Raw genomic sequence first — 13006 nt, 5'->3', positions numbered from 1 at the left:
GCCATTTTCAGTTTGCATAATAAATATGTTTAACTACAACAGTAAGAGCATTGGTAGTTACACTTTGTGAAAAATGCTCTAAGAATTTAATCTCTACATAAATACTTAACATGAATAATGAACAAAACTATGACAGAAGGAACTCCCCGCCTCCCCCCCATGCTAACAGCATACTTCAGTCATTTAGTTGTATTTTATTTACATTGCTGTATGTTTTGGGTTCCTACTACATCTATGACTATTACGAATTGGTGTCTTACACTGAGTGCGTAAAACATACTTCATCTTTTTGTGAGGAGTTGGATACAGAACCTCCTTTTTAAAGAATTAATTCTCCTTGTGCAGAAACTCACTTGACTGTTGTGCAAGGACCCAGCTACTGTAACAGAAAATTCATACTTCGTGCTTCCTATTGCAGATGTAGCTTTCATGCACAGTCATTCCTAAATCCAAAAAAATAGTTCACCTGAATGCATGATACACTAAATGCAATTGACTGTACTGTTCAGTAGATAATGCTTCCAAACTCTAATGTGCTTTAGCTCATCAAAGATACAAGTGTCTATTTAAATTTGTAGTATTACGTATTCTAAAGATAGAATTGACTCTCAGTTGGTGTGGTTGCAAGAGAGTGGGATAAGACAGAACCAGGCTCCAAGGACAGATGCTGAGGTGGTCAGAAGAAGAGAGGTCAGAACCCCCCTGGCCAGCATCCAGTAAGTGTAGCTGTAGCAGTGAAACATGGCTGTCCCGCCGGGGAGCCCGGGCTCGCTCACACGGAGCCACTTCCAGTGTCTCTGCAGACACCACAATTAATCCACCCACCGCAAGGCAGAGTTAACCGTGCGGATTGCTTTTTGAATACCAGGAGGAGGGTGAGTTCTCTTGCCAGTTGCTTCATGAAGTAACAAAGACTTGAATGCTGCTTTATTGTAACACCATACTCTGAACCTCCCCCCTAATTCTTCTCATATTTTAACTTACCTTCATTTTATTAGTGTGAAATTCTTTACTAAAGATAAGTAAAACCCCAATGACGGTCTCTAGTTCAAAGAGCCTGCAGCCTGATCTCTTCAAACCTAGTACAGAAAGCCCTTATTTTCCAATACAATTTACAATTGGACCCAAATTGCTATTAATTGTAAGATTCCACTTTCAGATCATGATGTTGGTAAAAATTCTGTTTAACAGAACAAATTGATCCTTGCTATGTAGTTGATACCTGCAAGTGTGAAGGCCTTTTGTGAGATGTCTCCCAGTTATGCTGTAACTTGCACAAAAAAGACGTAGGAAGCTTAATGCTGAACTAGACTTCTGATGTGAGCATCACTGTAATTTTTTTCCTTGAACAGTAACAGTAGCTGATTATATATCACGAGCTGAATCTCAGAGTAGACAGAGAAACCCTCCAAAGGAGACACTAGCCAAAACCAAGAAAGAAACGGTAAGAAGACTTTATGTATTTTTTTTCCCCTCTTCCCTTGCAGCAAAACAGTAAAGGAATGCTTCACTTAATCACCCTTGTTTGACTAGAAATGCATTTGAGTTCAAAGAATAAATGGCTGAAAGCAAAAATGGTGCAGAGTGAACAGAACTGACTCGTAGGCTGTGACTGCAGACTGCAGTGACCAGTGTAATGCTCCAGTTAAGTCTTTACACAGTTTAAAATACTGCACTCAGTAATGGAGCATTACATAATAAAATGTGAAGATTATCCATGGATGAGTCTTGAGAACTGATGTTTTAAATAGAGGTTACTAGGGTAGCGCATTTAGTGACTGGTATGAACTATTTTAGAAAGAATTTATGTAGATTTGAGATCTGTTCTCCTTAAACGATGAGAGTGGCATTACATGTCATAGAAAATAATATTCAGAACTGCATAAAGCGTAATTCCTTTACTTCTAAAGTAACACTGAACCTACTGCCACAAGTTATGTATGAGTTTAGCAAAATAGCAAAGATCCATTTAATCTTACTGTAGACTTTGAAAGGGTGTAAAATGCAACTCTTCTTCATTGGCTTAGACAAATTGAAATTGTGAAATAGAACATTGCGGGTACGCTGGGTGTCTCAGGGTTACCTTGGCATGACTTCCTCGGAAGCGTCTGACACAGAAGTATCCTGTAAATGACAGGGTAAGTAACAGGATGCTATAAATGACAGGGTACTGGCACAGACAGGCAAGAGGTATCCCCTACTGCAGAGTCGCTGTGTTTAGCCAGGGGGATATTTAGATGACACTGTATATTTCTACAGAATTTTTAATACTATCCTGTTTCTGGTTTTGCAAGGCAAAAGATGCGATTGATGAAAACAGCCCTTCTGAAAAGGCGGTGAATGGTCCTGTGACAACTTCTGGGGATGAGCCTTCTAAACTACAGCACAGTCCTGATGAAAAGAAAGTTACCGTTCAAGAGGATGGAAATAATCAGGAAGAAGCAGTGCTGAATGGTGTTTCATAAACTGAAGTTCCTAGTTTACAGTTCTTTTACATTACATTTAAAATAGTGCTTGTATAAGCTTGCCAAAGATAGAATATGGATCGCCAGTCTTGACACCGCACTTTCAGTTCCTCCATTTTGGAATACAGAAAGGGGAGGGATCCTGAAGAAATCATATGTTAAACATACTTTGACACCTACTGTGTTATAAATATATCATCAGATGTGCCTTGAGATAGTATATGTAACATTTAAATAAACAAAATTGCTGGCTATAGGAAATGTTATTTTGTTTTCAAAATATGGCAAAGATGTGAGGGGGATCCCTAACATAATACTCTTTATGAAAGCATTAGCTGCTTTTGTTACATTTTTAATAATATGCAACCACTTCTTCACCTGAGGAATACTAGAAAGAAATGCAGTCTAAAATATTTTGCACTGAAATGTAATTTCTCCATTAGTTTAGTCTGGAAACTGGTCTGTTTTAATACATGTTTTTTAAATGCTGTATGTAGAGGAAAAAATCTGCAGACCACTGGAATACATTTGTAAAATTCTCATAATCTGCAGGGATTCTGGGTGACATTGGCAGTGACTGTTCTACATTGAGGCTTTGTTTGGTTTATTTATTAAACTGTACAGTATTTAAAAATCAAACATAGCTTTAGTTAACACTAAGCTGAATTAGTCATGTCCATTAAGACATAACCTGAACTACTGAAAAGATCAATTTCCAGAAAGTTTATTCTGTATAAACTACATATGTTAGTCCTTAGTAGAGTATTTTTATTTTTGTTTTGGTTGTTTGATGTGCAATATGTTTTTTTTGTATGCTGGTAGTAAAAGAAAATAAACTTTGATCTTCCATCTGTTGACTGTTTCTATCAGAAAGTTAAATTACTATTGACTTGAAGGTGTTCAAGCTGTAAACACTAACAATTAAAACTTACACAGGAGGCAGCTTGAACCTTTAACTCTTTCAGAAGAGTTTTCTAGCATGCTAGTCTTCTATTTTTTATGGTCACAACATAAAACATCAGTTAACAAGTCTAAATTCAGACTGCTTATCTTGGAGAGTCACGTATAGGAAGTAATGCAATGCAGTTTGCGGGAGAAGTGTGACACACTAACCCACCTTTTCAGGCACATGAGCAAGAGCAATGGAGCAGAAATCCCAGGTGTGGAAAAACATCGAGGTAGCACGGAGCTGTTGCAGGAAGTCTGAACAACCGGTAGTGCTGAAGTTGTGCCGACTTGAAAGAAAAAAACTAGTCTTACCTGATTTTGTCAGAAGGTATTAAGACCGGAGCAAGTGTTCTGACCCACCCCTGGCTCCAGCTGCTAGGCCACCTACAGCTATGGAAGAACTGGACCAGCTCTGTTGGGTGAGTATTTTGTTGGTGGAGATGGGCTGGTTTTAATTTGACTTAAGGGTGATACTCAACAACAGCGTTCCCTCCCAGAGCACAAACGCAGTTAAGTTGTTGTAACTCCTAAGTGTGCACAAGCAGGTCAACCGATAAGGCAGCCACCGATAAGAGTGGAAAAAGTTGAAAAAACAGGGTAGTTAAAAAAAAGCAGCTATGTTTAAAAATTCAGTGTTATTTTGACAGGGGAAAACTGAAGTACAGTAGCATTCAGCATATGGCTCAACGTGCAGGCTCTGGAACTGCTGTGCAGCAATATTCCAGCTGGATGTTTTACCCCACTTTAAATTTCGTAGTAGAACAAAGGTACCTCTCTTTGTAGGTTCTAAGCATTTTCCACTTCATACTCATGTTGCTGACCTGATCCTCTCTTCTGAAGGCAAAACTCTTCCTTGCTGTTCTGGTAATCCATACTGTGTGGCCTGTAACTAGTCTGCAGCAGCCAGGGTTCACGCAGAGGTGTACGACAGCTTACGGCACTACTCCGAAGCAGAGGCTGGTTAGTTCAGAAAGCTCTGAAATCCACTGTATTTATGAACAGGTGGGCATTAACTCCTACACACGCTGCCTTGCATTCAGCAGTCTTGCCGTAGTGACAGAAAGACTGGCAAGATCCTCGGAGCAGGACAGAACTCGGCCTGACGCAGGCACTGGCACAGGCGGCTGTGCTGGGGTGCGTTAGGCTTCATGCAGCACAGCAAGTCCAGCTCTGGTGTCTTCAGTGGTCTACATAAAGAGTTCCTCTTTCCCAACTGCTATAAACACAAACTTTATTATGTGAATTCTAACTGTAGTGTAAGATAATGGATAAAACTGCAGTACTTACACATTTGGAATTTATTAAGTGCTATAAAATCCATTAGGAACTGAAAGTTGCTAAAAAATTCAGGACATTCCAGACCCGTCAGTAATACTTGGAGTTCAACCAACCTTGTTTTTCACAAGGCAAAGACAACTGAGTATGTTGCTTCCTGTACTTTTTATTTTTTCTGAGACAACCACACATGGGTCCCAATTCTTCCCATTCGATAAATCCTCTGGATTTTTTCCACCCCCTCCCCAAACTGGTTCATCATGCTATCTTTGGCATATGAAAGAACAGCAGCATGAACTTCAAACATAGCTAGTTTAACAAAAATCAGGTAACAGCATCTAAGCATACCTGTACCTGGTAACATGCACTGGCCAAACCAAGTTACTATTTTTTTTTTTATTTTACACAAATGGCAGATTTTTGCCACTTAATATCAGCTAGGGGAAAAAAAAAAAAAAAACTTTTAAGCCTTGCTGCCTCACACGTTTCCCAAACAGTGATGAAGTGAGTGGGGAGGGAATTTTACTTCCCTGGATTCTCATTTCCAGCTTCATTTATATTAAGTCATTATGAGAACTTTTCTTAAGCCATTTATCAAAAATAAGCATTTGCATGGACAAACCCTCTGATTTTCTCTCACATTCATTTTTTAGCTTGGTCTTCCAGTAAATCTTTAGCTTCATTGATTTTGGCTGCTACATATGGAGAGCCACCTAAAAGAAAGATAACCTTCATGTCACATCAGATGAAAAAAATAGTTTCTATGTTGTTACTAATGCCAGAGTACACAGGGGAAAAAAGTGAGCATGATCTGGAAGTTGCTCAAGTTAAAGGAACAAGCTGTTATGACTGAAGCCATTTTAAGTTTACACATAGAGCCACCGGAGTAGCTAAGCATGCAGACAGCCCGTTCCTGCTAGATGGCTTTAGGTTTGTTGGAATGAGGTTTTTTCTCCGGTTTTACCAGTCATAAATGAATCTGTTGCTAATGACAACATAAAATCTGTTGTGAATACAGAAGCATTGAACTAACAAGTGTGCAGATAAACCTTGCCCCCCTAATTCAAGGCCAGCACGGAACTGCTGCTGTACCAATGGACTGGCTCAGTCTTTAAACGTGACACAGAAATGACTTACGAAGATTCTGAAACAGTCCACTGTGCAAATGCACTGAAATTGTAACTGACCACGAGGTGCAAGTATTTGTGGCGTGTCTGTGGCACATATACCATGTACTAGTACTAGATTTACTTTTTACTTACTTGAAGTTTAATTTAACTTACTTAGGTCACACAGAATGTGAAATGTTCCTAAGCAGTCTTTGGATAGCATTTTAAGGTTCTGCATATATTTAATAAAGTTAATTTTGAAGTTCACTTCCACTAGGTACTGTCTATGAAAGGCAGATCCAAAGGACAATTTTGGTGCATAAAAGCAATAAAGTTCAAGAGTCACTTTAAAGGAAGCCATTTTACCTGTTAAGTGAGGATGAAAAAGTTAAACACCAAGAACTAACACATGATTCTGACTTACTGAAGTGAACAATTTAGAACAGGTATAGATGCCTCAAGTTATTAACTTTAAGGACAACTGGATTCCGAGCCTTCAGAGTAGCACAAACAAGTATTTCATCTTGTAGGGCCTTCAGCAGACGCAGAAGGCTCTACACTTGCCATTTACAGTGAATTCCCAATGCACTTGAGTTCAAATGAACTCAAAATGCACATTGTATACCATGCGCACAAACATACTCTGGGCTTTCATTTAACAGTAAGGTGGTTTTAAGTCTCATTTTAACAAATCGTATTTCGATCTGATGCACACAGATCAAGCGACAAGCTGACCTGCTGAATCTGTCTGCCTGCTTTAGCGCTTTCAAACACAAAAACATGCTCCGAAACCATAAGGATTAAGGCACCCTAAAATTTGTTCTCACTCAAGTTTTCTGGGGGTTTTTTTAGTAGCTAAGGTAGCTATCTACCAGTCACTTCTTCCCTACACAGTTCTATTAATCTGTATTTTAAATGTATTAATTCATCAATATCACTTAAATCTACTTACCTTTATCTGGATGATTCAGAAGCATGATCCGTCTATGAGCTTCTCTAATTTTACTCCTGTTCGCTGTAGGGCTTTGAAAGAGACAGAAAAAACTGACTTAAGGGGACCTCATAAACCCCCCCAGATCTTTAGTAGATGTCTTAGAACAAGCAAGCCGTGTCTTATCCATAAACTTTGGCTTACATATATGTTTTTCTTTTCCTGTTATTGATCTGTAGCATGAAAGTCCTGGAGAGTTTCTAAAGTTTTTCCAAAACAGTGTATGCTGAAGACAACACGCTACAGCAGTCTACTATGGTGGGGGTCATTCACACAGTTGAAAAGAAACAGAGCTATGTTGTAACATTTCTATTGGGACAACTTCCGAAAGGCTGGAGAAAAAAAAAATCTGGTTCTGATTTATTAAATTTTAAAAAAAGCAAACAACAAACTGTTTGCATACAAACTTCAGTTGGAAGTTGCCTTCAAACAGAAATGGTTCATACTCTTACTAGATGAATGTGTTCATTTGGTCTTAAGACTCTCTAAGTTTTGGCAAGGATAGCTGCCATAATCATACCTAAGATATTCTAGTAAGTGATGAATTTACTCCACTTGCAAGAAGTGGGTTTGCAAGCACCTTCACACGACATGTATCTGAAATTCACCAGCAGCAATGGGAACCACAAGCAAACAGCACAACAGTGTTACCCATACCGGGTAAACCCCAAGGCTTCCTGAAAGTGGTATACTTACCCGGACCCGCACGCGGCTTCTGAACGTGCTAGGGATTTGCAGACTCAGGGAAGTCTAGCTAGAGTTGGCTGTAAGCAAGCTAGCATGCAACAATCCCAAATAAATACAGAAAATCCTGAAAGGCTGCTTCGTATTTCCTGATTTGGCAGTGACACTCCCAGGGGAAGCTGGGCATAGGACAGCACCGCACATTATGTGCTTTTCAAACCAGGCCAGCAACTAGGTAACACTACAGCCTCCTTTTTACCTTTCCTTTCTAGTAAGTTTCCTTTTACCTCACTCCTAGTATTAAAGCTGCTTCTCGTTTAGTCATTTTGGGTTCAAATCCACCTCTGTAATATCCACTGAAGGCCTGAAAGAGAAAACGTGTTAGTTTAAAAACCACCAGTTTCTAAGTTTATTACTTAAAACAACTCATTATTGCTTTAGTAGCTGCTGAGGTTTAGTCTGTAAGAATACTGTGAAGCTTCTTTTCTGCTTGTAATAAGAAAATCAGTTGGAATGTCATTTAAATGAGTACTTGAGCTTGCTAAAACAAGTTCTCTATTAGTCAACCACCAGCAGAATTGCAGAGATGCATTGCTATTACTAACAAAATTATGTTTAGTACTAGAAGAAAACACAGAGAAGTCTGGACTTATTTTGCTAAGTAAACTTTTCAATAAAAAGATGCTACTGATACAACAAAAACTTACAGGTTTTGGTAGATTCTGAAGTGCTTGTTTTACTTGTGGCTCCATTTGTTTCATAGCTTTTAGCGCATAGCGACCTTAAAGAAATCAGTGTTGAACAAGACTAAGTATGAAGTTTCCTGAAGATTTAGGAACTCAGTGAAACTGGTAACTTGTGGATTAGAACACAAAACAAACTTTTGGGGGACAGAAAAAAAGTAAGCACTTTGATCTTTTGATTACAGCTGTGTTTCTCAATACAGGGTCTCCCAAGAGAGTGTCCTGCATCACCTATTAAACCACCTTAATATTTGTCAGTACTGAAGCAGGCAACGGTAGCTACAACGGGGTGTTCAGTGTCCTCCCATCATCCACAAACCTGCAAATCCAGCTGCCGCTATGGTCAGGCCAACCGCCACCATGGTACTGGCCTAAGCAGGGAAGACACAAAGCGTTTGTTTACCAAAGGAAAAGAAAACAAAGCCTACCCGGTAAGCTCCACAGCAAGTCGCATTAGTACATGCGTGGGGAACAACACGACTAGGGGAAGCGGCCCTAGCAGATTCACTTCGGCTACGCTGCCGAACCGGCCGCAGAGGCACAAGGACGCGGCCCAGCTGCTGCCGGCAGCGGGGCGGGGGTCGGCTGTGCCCCGCAGCCCCGCGGCTGGGGGGCCGAGGGAACGCAGCCCAGCAGCACCGTCCTGTTCGGCGGCCCCGCTTTAATGCCAGTGACCCCGGGGCCGCAACCATGGGCCCCGCCGCGGCCTGGGCGGGGCAGCGCCCTCCCCGCGCGGCCCCGGGCCCCTCGGCACCGCGGCCGTGCCGGGCCAAGGACGCAGCGGGCTCCTCGGCGCCGGGAAGGGCTTGGGAGCCGCCGGCACAGGCGGCCCCCGGGTCCCCGCCCGCACTCACCATGGCCGCCCCAGCCCCGCACACTGCCGACCGCCGAGCCGCGCTGGCAGAGGGCCCCGGCTCGCCGTACGGCACCCGGACCGGCCGCAAAGCCACCGCCGGCTGTCGTAAAGCGGCGCGGGAAGGGGAGGGAGCTGCGGACACCGCCCCGGGGCGGGGGCGGGCGGGGCAGAGCCCGGCGGGGAGGGGGGGAGGGGGCGCGGAGCGGGCGCGGAGCGGGCCAGAGGTGCTGCCGGCGGGGGTGGCAGCCCGGCGGGGGCGGCTCAGGGGCCGCGGGGTGGCGGGCAGCCAGGCCCTTTCCCTGAGGAAGGAAAGCGGCCCCCCGGCCCGGGGGCGGCGGGGACCTCCCTGACCACCCCGTCCTCCTGCGAGCTGCGGCCGCCGCCTGCCCGCCCCCGGCGCTGCCCCCGGCCCCCGCGGCGCTGCGGCCGGCCCGCATGCGGCCCCCCGCGGGCATCGGGCGCTGGTCCCAGCTGGCCACGCGCAGTTAACGCGCTGCTGAAGGTTACTACGAGTTGAGGGAGAATTACAGGCTGGCACGTGTACCGGGGGGTATTAACAACGCGGTGTCTTGGGCTAGCGCAGCGTGGTGTGCAGCACCGCCCGGGTGCCCGTCTGCGGGTCTGGTCCGAAGCCAGGGGTTTGGAATCCGAGCGCGGCGGGTGAGCAGGCTGCGGCCCGGGGTGCTGCGCGCTGGGCACCCCTCAGAGCACCCCGTGCCGCTGCCTGGCTGTAGCTTGCAGGAGTGAAAAGCCCCTCTGTGCTTGTAGAACGTGTCAGTGCCCTCATGGGCTCCCAGAGGACCTAGTGATTGAAGGCAATAGATTTTTTTAATCATACACAGCAAGATTTCACTGTACTTTGATGCCGGGTGTGAAGCGTGTAAGTGTGGCAGGTAGCAATATCCGTGTTCATGACAAGCACAAGAGGATCCGTCTGACTTGCAGTGGGCATTAACTGATTCCTAGCTCAGTTAAAAAACAGGTAAGATTGTTGGAAAGTGGTGGAGGGGCAAAGTTTGTAATTGCTAGTAAATCAGTCACAAAATTCCCTCAAGCTGAACGAAGGAATACAGAATCTAGATGTATGTTCTTTCTCGATAATTCCTAAAGTCAAGTATGATACTTACAATCTTTTACCTGTGTTGTCCTGAGTTATGCTTCTTATCTGAGGAAAAAACAGATGATACTTGACATATTTTACCAGGGCTACTATATTATTTCTGAGCTTATGTTGATTGTTATTACTCTTGAGTCTTCATTTTTGAAATTTGCATTCTACCTGGATTGGTGCTGAAACTTGCATGCCTGTGCTGTGAAACTCTATTAAGTATTAGGAAAACAAGCTTGTGGTAGTTGTAGCAAAGAGATTGGAAAGACTAAAGCCTTTATTTGCACTGACAATGATTTGTAGTGAGCAGCAGTTCTTCAAAATGAAGGTCCTGATTCTTAGGTCTCCCCCACATGGAGATCATCACAGGATCAAGGCCGGAATCAGCTATCAGGTGGGCTCTGGTCCCTTTATGTAATGTAGGTTCAGATTTGCAGCAGAATCTGCTCCTCTCCTACCTGAAGATTTCAATTGAAATGTCAACGCTGTCAGCCTACAAGGCTAATATAGGCAGAGCAGACAGCAGAAGGTGGGGGAAGAGCAAGAAGAAGAAAGCTACAAGCCTAGGACTAAGTCCTAATGGCATTCTTCAGCCATGAGTTTATAAGGAGCTTTCTCTAGATACTGGCTGTCTTTCTGAGGAGAGAGCAGAGGGGTTTGCACTTTTGTTGGTGATATTAAGGTTGGAAGTTGAAGCTAATGCACAGGTTGATGATGGAAGCTGTAACAGGCAGTGTCGGATTTGCATTTTGCTTTTGGTTTGCATGTTACACTGCCTTTAAAAGAACCACTGGATTAGGTGGAACCATCAAGAGGAAGGGGGAGATTGCTCCTTTTCTTTAAAAGCAGCTGTCTGACTTTGGGAGAGAAAACTCAAGACTGTAGGCAGAGGAAGAAAGAAATGGAAAAAAAAAAAACCCACAGCAGAAAACTGGGAGGCTTTTGCTCGAGTGGGAATATTAGTTGAAAAGATTAGAGGGCATATGGTCAGACCTCTTGGTGATAAGAAGGAAAACTTCCTAGGGACTATGCAGAGATTGTTTCAACCCAAACAGTCATCAAATAAACTGAAACCAAGCATGGAAAACACTACCCTCTAAATATGTAGTGGACAAGAAATAATTTGTGTATAACCCTTTTTACTGTTCTGTTTTGGTAGGATTATTTAATGAAAAGAGCTGCTGAGAGACTGGCATATGTGGAATGGAGGATATGATGTGTCTGCAGTGTAGTAAGTTTCTTGGGTGCGGGTTTCTTGCCTTTTTTCTTGAAACATGCAAGTTTATCTGGCTTTCACTTAGGAAGAAATCTACTCTCTGGTGGACTGCTAGCCAGTGAATGGTACTGCACAAAGCACATCCTGCTCTCCCCACTTCAGCAGTGACATTGTACCAGCGAATGGAGAGAGAGCAGGATGAGATCAGCACATCAACTGTTGGGTTTTTTTCTGGGAGAAGCTGGAAGAGTACTCTAGGTCTTCTGGAACACCTCGTTTGGGAAGAAGGGGAAGGGATTAGGGACACGTCTGAATCTCTTCTTACAGTAGGGATACTGGGGAGGTGGGGCCTTACCAGACCATTCTTTGCAAGCAGAATTGAGTATTTAAGACAAGCCAATGGTAAGTGTGGTCACCAACAGCAGCAGAAATAGCACAAAATCAGAAAACTTCCTCGTCTGGTCTCTCACGTCTTCAGCCAGCACACCATTTCTCAGGGTACTGACATTGGGACAGTTGTCTTCTGCTCTGTTGTTCAGGAGTGTTTCTTATTTGTATAAAACCTTGATTATTTACCAGGAATGCAGTACAGACCCATGTTCCAGATGAAAGCTTTAGCCACTGGCTTGTGGGAGAGACAAAGTCTGTTTCTTGGTTGCAGTAAATATTTCTGAAGTCTTGTCTGAAATGTCAGAGGATGCATTTCCTTCATCACTGCCTAATTCCATAAGCCTCACTCTGGGACGTCTCACTGTGTCCTTTGCACCGGCTGATTCATATTCATCTCTGTCTGTCATATGTAAAACAGGATCTGAATTTGTCCCTCCACAATGGAAAAGGTATGACTGCTCAGCATAGCATAATGTAATACTTCGACAGAATATATAGTGCAAGTCTTGGGTGGGGTTGTTTTTTCTTTGAATTTGTGCTTAAGGTACTGCACATGAGGAACAGTTAAAGTGAAGAAACAGGTTTTCATTTTGGTCTTGAACTCAAAGGAGGTAAGGAAATCTGTATCCTTTTGAGAAGAGAGTCTCAGCTTTATTGCTAAGTTTTGGCTCAAGTATCCCTTTTGTTTATAACTTCATTGTCCCCAAGAAGCTGGGCACAGTGAGGAGCATGCAAGAGCCTACATAACCTGATATTAATAGGAAATCTGTTGAATAACACTGAAATTGTGCATAACAAGTGGTCCAGCAAACTGCAGATTCACGCTGGAATGATTGCTGGCTAAGGGCACTACTTTGAAGTGCAAAACCCCTCTATTGTTAGTGTCTTTTGCCAGTGACTTGTTTGTGACATAAGAAGGTCACTAAATTTTTGGGGGTGTATCTAGGCTTGCCTTCTAATGCCACCTGCAATGTTCCTTCAGGTCCTGACCATGACATCCATTCAGGGAATCCCATAGTTTCCGTCTGAGGCAGGGACTTGCATTTAAGTGGGGGCACATAGCTGCAGTAGGGCATAGGTAACCTTTATCTTCACTTTTGCACCTTTAAACCAGGATTTGCTCGCCTCCCATTATAAGAGGCAAAAACATTGAGATGCCTAGGTGTGGTATTAGCATAGGTCATAGGAATATTACAGAGTGAGTTTGCAAGTTCTAGCTTT

General features: G+C 43.3%; 2 protein-coding genes across 11 annotated transcripts in view; one reads left to right on the top strand and one right to left on the bottom strand.

Annotated features, from left to right (window-relative positions):
- FXR1 (FMR1 autosomal homolog 1) overlaps positions 1–13006 on the top strand; it is a 57573-nt gene that overhangs the window by 35572 nt on the left and 8995 nt on the right. For 4 of the 9 annotated variants that reach the window (XM_037406198.1, XM_037406196.1, XM_037406197.1 and 1 more), the window contains 2 exons: positions 1353–1444; positions 2295–3314. In XM_037406198.1, the coding sequence (XP_037262095.1) occupies positions 1353–1444; positions 2295–2465 (263 nt within the window). In that variant the 3' untranslated portion in view covers positions 2466–3314. Of the gene's footprint in view, positions 1–1352; positions 1445–2294; positions 3315–3590; positions 4025–8418; positions 8647–11338 lie in introns of those variants that run through there. The other 5 variants (XR_005107148.1, XR_005107147.1, XR_005107146.1 and 2 more) reach the window with 5 other exon arrangements.
- On the bottom strand, positions 4835–9191 carry DNAJC19 (DnaJ heat shock protein family (Hsp40) member C19). 2 transcript variants are annotated; one of them, XM_037406199.1, is made up of 6 exons: positions 9070–9191; positions 8535–8586; positions 8180–8253; positions 7760–7836; positions 6750–6820; positions 4835–5401 (listed from the first exon to the last, which is right to left on the bottom strand). In XM_037406199.1, the coding sequence occupies exons 1-6, from the start codon at positions 9070–9072 to the stop codon at positions 5331–5333; spliced, it is 348 nt and encodes a 115-aa protein (XP_037262096.1). In that variant the 5' UTR covers positions 9073–9191; the 3' UTR covers positions 4835–5330. The 2 variants fall into 2 exon arrangements, with proteins under 2 accessions (XP_037262096.1, XP_037262097.1); XM_037406200.1 differs by lacking the exon at positions 9070–9191 and having other exon boundaries at positions 8459–8573.

Source organism: Falco rusticolus, chromosome 13 (assembly GCF_015220075.1).
Source record: "Falco rusticolus isolate bFalRus1 chromosome 13, bFalRus1.pri, whole genome shotgun sequence".
Taxonomy (NCBI): Eukaryota; Metazoa; Chordata; class Aves; order Falconiformes; family Falconidae; genus Falco; species Falco rusticolus.
This window is presented reverse-complemented; position numbering and strand designations above follow the sequence as displayed.